The sequence below is a fragment of the Corvus hawaiiensis genome, chromosome 3 (assembly GCF_020740725.1).
Source record: "Corvus hawaiiensis isolate bCorHaw1 chromosome 3, bCorHaw1.pri.cur, whole genome shotgun sequence".
Lineage (NCBI taxonomy): Eukaryota > Metazoa > Chordata > Aves > Passeriformes > Corvidae > Corvus > Corvus hawaiiensis.
In genome coordinates, this window is record NC_063215.1 from 80,450,713 (window position 1) to 80,457,680 (window position 6,968).

At 43.4% G+C, this 6,968-nt stretch overlaps 1 protein-coding gene across 4 annotated transcripts in view; it reads right to left on the reverse strand.

The window, feature by feature from the left end:
* MAP3K4 (mitogen-activated protein kinase kinase kinase 4) overlaps window positions 1–6,396 on the reverse strand; it is a 68,274-nt gene extending 61,878 nt beyond the window's left edge. For 3 of the 4 annotated variants that reach the window (XM_048299668.1, XM_048299666.1, XM_048299667.1), the window contains exon 1: window positions 5,958–6,194. In XM_048299668.1, coding sequence (XP_048155625.1) covers window positions 5,958–6,028 — 71 coding nt within the window. In that variant the 5' untranslated portion in view covers window positions 6,029–6,194. Of the gene's footprint in view, window positions 1–5,957 lie in introns of all 4 variants that reach the window. The other variant, XM_048299669.1, reaches the window with a different exon arrangement.
* Window positions 6,397–6,968: the final 572 nt, after the last annotated feature.

Consider the following 6,968-nt stretch of genomic DNA (forward strand, 5'->3'; position numbering starts at 1 on the left):
TTCAAATTACTACTACTTTGGCACTTTTCCCAAAATTCTCCTACATTCCTGGGCAGAAGCTTCTATATGTGGTTATTATATTTACAAAAGAAAGACAAAGTCACAGAAAAATCTAATAAAAGCTATTGAAAGAATGGTGAGGTATTGAAGCACCTTTTGGCTGATTAGAACAACATGGTAAACCTCAAAAAGACGAAACTGTCAAACAATGATTCAAAAATAAATTAAGCAGAATGCAAAGTAGTATTCATCATATCTTTTCATAGCAAGTAGTGATAAGCACTACTGAGACATATTTAGATGATCTAAGGAAGTCATTTTTCTTCTGCAAATTATACCAACTAGAAATAAGTATTAAAAAATAAATGAAATAGAGCTTTTATAAAAGCTTTGGCAGTTCTTCATGTTCTCATCTCAGAAAAAAAAAAATACTCAGAACTGTCTGTTCTTTTTTAGTAGCAAATTTGAGAACAGAGAAAACTTAACTCATTTTTCCATCTTGGATTATTGTAAGTTTTCATACAAATTTGAACTACGATGTAACAGCATTTACAGTAGATCCATCTCTGAGCTTGTCCCCAACAGATCATTTGATAAAAACCACGCGTATTTTATTTCAAAAGAAAAAAAGCCTATTTAATTCTACCCTTGTTCTATAACATGTAATAGAGTGTGAAAATGTTGATGGGTTTGTTAGGTTTCCACATCCATGTTCAAGCCTGCCAAGTGAGGCTGCAAATGGATCAAAGGTTAGAACTGTAGAAACAGGAGCTAAGAGAGCTTCACCCCCCAGCTAGTATCCAGCTCTCTTCACCGAACAACTGATGTTAAAATATTCGTTGATTCCAGTCCTCATGCTTCTCTATTAGTGCTACTTTTTCAACCTCAATTGAACCCTAGCTCATATTTGGGAATTTAAACTGACTTTTTGTTTTTTAAATAAGAATCTCTGAAATATGTTTTCCTCACTAATGATGTTTGAGCACTACACAGCACAGTATCAATCCAAAGGGTAAGTGCTGCAATTAAGCTCTTGGCACTTGCACAGATCAGATCCCAAGTCTCAAGCCACACACCAAAAGAGTAAAGTATATTTAATTAAGAACTATTTATGAAAAATCTGCACTAACACATCTGCATGGATTTTCTGGAAAATTTAAGCTACACCAAGAAAAGTTACATTCTATTGGGAAAAGAGATATATAAAATTAATATTAAAGATTGTTAAGCTGCTAGGTTCAACTATAAATATATCATATATAAAAGTGATAAACTGGGAAGTGCACAGACCTGTGATAAAAGATAAAAAGATCTGTAACAGCCATTCTTCCCCCATTCTCCCACATACACTCTATTCTTCCGGCAGAAAGTTCCATTCCTAGATAAGAAAAAGCTAACAACTGGTTATGATCCCAAAGTTTCAGTTCGCCATTTAGATAAAGTCAAAGTCTACAGGAACCCTGAAGGTGAAGTACTGAAAGTTAAATAGGTTTTCAGTAGAAGCTGGTGTCTAAGCACTGCATACTGGACTTCTTGTGTGTGACCTTTGGAAAATCTGTGCAATGCAATGGGACTTCAGTACTCTGCACTACTTGGAGCATCCTAAAAGCTCAGTGGTCATGCCCATGGAGAGTTCTACAGTGAGGTCAAGAAGTAATAGAGGCATGAGTAACTGTGGCCTTGTTATCACTTACTGAATGGATGTTCTACAGCCAAAATGGTGAAAACCTTTACAAATACTGCTCTCAGGAAAAGCAACAGCAAGTAAACAAGCAGCACATGTAAGCCAAGGGCAGAATAAACCATACATTTATACCACATTAGAAAGCAACACATGACACCATTGAATATCAGCAGGACACAGAAGGAACAGAACTTCTCCCTTCCTTCTTCTACCTTAAGACAGCAGGAGACATTCATCAGGACAATACTTACATCCCATCTTGTCTGGCTCCAAAATAAACCTGATCAGGTTTCATGGAAAATTAATGTGACTTTACACACAGGGTTCTTGGACTTGACACGAGTGAACATTTGTCAACTCACTAACACTCAAATTCAGATGTTAAAAACAAACATTCTCATTTGGCTTTACATTTGCAGTAAGCAGAGAGTGAGCATGGGACCATTATCAACACTTTAAATAAATAAGCTTCTAAGTTATTTTTTAAAATTCAAAAATTATTTAGTTAATAAATTACAGACTAAACGTAGCATCAGTGCAGTTAACATCTGAGAGAAGAATAAAACTGAAGGAAAGTAACAGTCCTGCAAACATAAATGTTGCAGGCAACAGCAAATCCAACCACGCCACTGAAGAAATGAGCTGAGATTCCTGCGCTGACAGAGGTCAACACACTATTGACTAGCAGCTGGTAGTATGAAAAGCTGTCTTCAAAATGCATTTTAGATGCAGTTTAAAAGAATGGTTTGTATATAATTTAAGAAATGTGGTTGTCATGGAAGCCAAATCTTTGTAAGCCTCTAAAAATCCAAATTAGCTCCCTGAAGTAAGAATTACTGCATATCCCTTATGCTTTCCTTTAAATTCAGTAGATTTGTTTTCATCACAGCACAGTTTGCATTCCACAAAGGTAAATCTCACTAGCTTACATAACAGTAAAACCAACCTTGACACAGACAGCACTAATTAACAGACATAAAAACAACCCAAGCAGCCACACAACACAGACTAATCCTTACTGCTACAAATGCCAAACACATCTCAACCAGCACTTCATGTGTGTTTGTGTGTAGGTGGAGCAATCAGTCATTCATCCCAATCTTGCACATGTAAACAAGAAAATGCAATACATGTAGAATAGAGATTACATCTTACCTCATTTAAATGCACGGAGGAAAAAAAACTGTGGCAAAGCTCTATATACTTAAATCATTTTTCCTACTAAAACTACGATCTTAATAAAATGATTTTAAACTCTTTCACTGCTCATATACTATCAGACACACAGATAGTTTGGCAAGCAGGAAAATATGTTGAGCACAATTCATAACATAACCTCAGGCTTCCCCCAAACCACAGATACTGCAGACTGACAGCCCAATTCATTGTCATCCTAGAGACAACAAATCTGATAGACAGACTACTGAAAAGTTCCCCAGCAAGGAGGAAGCCTCCACATAATTCACAATTCTGTCCCACTTTATTCACAGCCTTGGTCCTTCCTTCACCCCTTGCACTGGATGTATGCCAGGAGAAAAGAGGGCTACAAGCAGTCAAGGCACACGTTATGGTAGTCCTATGGCTCTTCATGCCTTTGCAGTGCTCCCAAGCAAAGAGCAAAGTCCCAAAAAAGGACATGCTTAAGGCCTCATTTTTCTCTATAGTGGATTTTGTGCCAGAAAATTCTTGGGAAAGCCTAAAATTGGGCTTGGGAAATTTAAAGCCTATGGGCAATAATCAAGAAGCACCAAACACATCTATTTTAATTAGCATTCTAAATTATCTAAGTGGAAACATCTTATCTTGAAAACTTTCCACTTGTTTTGTTATCACGATTGATACTTAAATGTGACTTCTCCACAAAACTTTTCAGTAGTATCTTTCACTTATCCATAACTACTGCATGCTATCCAGGGTCAAAGAGCAATTGTCTCTCAAAATCAACATCTGCTTGCAGGTTCCCTGAGCATTTTTCAGTTTAGAGCTGCCTCCCCTCTCTCCCCCACCCCAAAGTCCATTTCAAGAAAGAAAAGAAGGCCTGGGAAAAACAGTGTGCTTTTGGAGAGGGATTCCCAATCAAATGCTTTTGATCAAGGACTATGTAATTCAAAAAAAGCCATAAATATATTTTATGCTTGCCTTCAGTTTACAAAATGTACTATTGCATTTATATTCTAACAAGACAGAATCCTCACACAAAGACAAGCAGATTTCTCACACGAGGCAGTCTCAAAACAACATATCAATAAGCTTTGTTTATTTAACAAATGTAGGTGTATTGCTAATTCAGAATGACTGAATACTTCTCCATCAGAACTAAAGTTAACTTAAAGAGAATGCATTATAGCAATGCACTTTAGCACTAGCCAGAACTCATTATCTTAAGAACACATTCATACTCTACAAACAGGATTAAAAGCTATCTGCCATCAAATGGATTTCAATTGCCCAAGCCTGGGCAAAATAAACTGATTTCAACAAAATTCTAACCTCACAGCCCCAAGAATAAACATCTAATGATGACTCCAAAATTTAAATCGACAGTAATCATGTTTGAAAAAGCTTCAGATACTTTACTTGTATTACATTTAAGTAAAAGCAAGTGCTGCATGAAGCCAGAGAAGCAATTGTGTTCTAAAGCAGGTGTGAAGTTGGGACACAGAGTACACAGAGAAATGAATCACAGTGGATGGAGTATATGCATTACCCTACACAAATTAAGGCTACCTAATTGTTTTGAGACATCCCCTTCCCACCCACCAGCTCACTCTGAAATAACTAATTCAATTTTCATTTGCTGGGTGAAGTTGTCACCACATTATCCACACCCACATCCGACTCATATAAACTGTCCTGTAATAAGCAGAATCCAGCAGAGGTCAGAAATGGCCCTGCACAGGAAATGCCTGGGTGTTTTCCATGCAGCCTCTGAAGATTACTCTTCTACATGAAGACAGCCCAGGTCTAGGGTCATGCTGTTGGACAAACTTTATTTTAAGTCATTTTCTGCTGAACCTGCAGTATTAAGTCTTTGAAGAGTCCTTGAAAAAGTAACTTAGAAGCTTATTAATTCAGCTGCCCTATAGCAATTGTATTTCATAATATTTCTGTTAAATCTAATTAGTTTTATATATCTTCTGATTTTGGCATTCTCATGACAGAAAAACAAATCATTAATGCAAACTCAAAGGCATTGTTAACTCCATAGCCTTGACCCAAACAGGAGCACATCACAACTTCCCTTTTATTCCATCAATACAAAGCAGCAGCTCGCAATATTCAAGAACCATCTCAGCAACACGACAGCAGATTTTTTGCACAGCACACCTGGTACACAGTGCACCTGACTACTGCCTTACAGTACTAATTGATCACACAAGCGTTTTAAAAACGTTTCCTGAATGCTTCCTAGTGAGAAGTGAAGTGCATCAACAGGATGTTATTTTAAAATGAGAAATAATTGCCACGGAATTAATAACTTGAACTTCTGCAATACTTCTACAGCCAGCTGGAAACACTAAAGCATAAAGTAATTTGCATCCCCATCTCTCAGCAGGACACAGATGGAGACTTGCAAAAAGCCAATCTGCAGGTCAGCATATTCAGGAGGTGACAGCAGTTGCAGAAAGCTTTGAAGCATCACAACACTTCTTTGTGAACGCTTTTTCTTTATTTTTTTTTTAAACCCCATCTTCTTACAACTATCGATTGCAATGTTGCCAGCAGCGATACTCCGTGACCCTGCTGTTTTACCGGCACTCTAAAGAAAACCCGATTTTAATCAAGGCTGCTATAAACACGAGACACCCTTCCAGAGGGCAGCGCTTCCATCGCTGCAGTTCACAAGTCGAGGAGCACAGGTCACGCTCCGTCAGCCTCCCGCGGGCTCCAGCTGCTGTTCCCCCTCCTCTCTGCAGCCCCCGGACCTCCGGCCCGACCCCGAGAGCCGGGCTCGGCAGTGCCCCGACACACCCGCCCGCACTGCTGCGAGGCTGGGGGCGAAGGAAACGATTTGCTTTAATTGCAAAGCGCCCACAAAACACTGCCTTACCCACCGCAGCCACTAGAGATTTCTTATCGAAGCACTTTCTCGGTCCGTGGGCGCTCTGCAGAAGCGCTGAAGCAGCAGCAGCAGCAGCAGACAGAGGTTCTGCAACGCGGAGGAGCCGGGGGCGGGGGGGCAGAGCGTGCACCCCCGGCCCCGGCGCTCGCAGCCCCCGCCCGGCATCGCTCCCTGCAGGGAGCTCCCTGTGAGGCAGCGCTGGGTACTGACCTCCCCGGCGGCGGTGGCGGCTCCTCCATGGCGGCGGCGGCGGCACAGACCAGCGCGGCGGCGTCTCTCATGCATGCACCGGCGCCGGCATGGCGGCGGGCCCCAGTGCGCGGCGCGGGGGCGCAGCGAGGAGCAGGAGCAGCAGGAGGAGGGGAGCGGGTTCCTACCCGGCTGCAGGAGCGCGGCCGCGCAGAGCCGCCCGCGCGGCCGCCATCTTGGGAACAGCCTCCGAGGGCAGCGGCGCCGGCAGCATCGCTACGGCGCGGCAGGAGGGACCGGCCGCGCCAGAGGCGCTCGCTCCGCCGCGGCCGGGCAGGGGGCGGCTCCCGGTGCGGGTTCCCCCCTCTCTCCCGCGGCCGCGGGGTCGGGACGGGCTGTGAGACCGCGGCACTTCCCTCCGACACCGTGGAAACTACGTCTCCACAGTTCCCCGCGAGGGGCCGCGTTTATCCCGAGGCGGGGCGGTGATGGGGGCGCGGCGGGAGCTGCCGCCCCCTCGCTGGCCCCGTGGCGGAGCTGTCAGGCGCTACCTGCGGCCGCTCGCTGCGGGTGCCGCGGTCCCTGCAGCTCTCGTTCCCACACCGCTGGCAGACAGAGACAGAAGAAAAACCATGCTGCTGAGAGGAAGATGGTTTCCCTCAGCAGGTGCCAACTCCCCGCAGCCGTGCTGGCCCGATGTCCAGCGGAGGCTGGAGCGACCACGGCCGGATCCAAGGAGGTGGAAGGCGTGAAAGACCTTTGAGGTCCCCTTTGAGGGCGTGCATGGAAGAATGATCTTTCATCTTTTGTACGCTGCTGCTGCTGACAGAGTAACTTGTTTCAGTTTATGAACCTGGCCATTTTAAACCCTCCAGCAGCACTGGTTATCAGCCTTGGACAGAGAACTGGAGCCATAATATCCATTTGGAAATATGGGGAGGAAAAATGTAATTTCCTGAGCCGTAGGTTGGCAGGAATATCATTATCAATGTTAACACCCGTCAAAGGCAGAAAAGTGCCATGGGTTGTTCA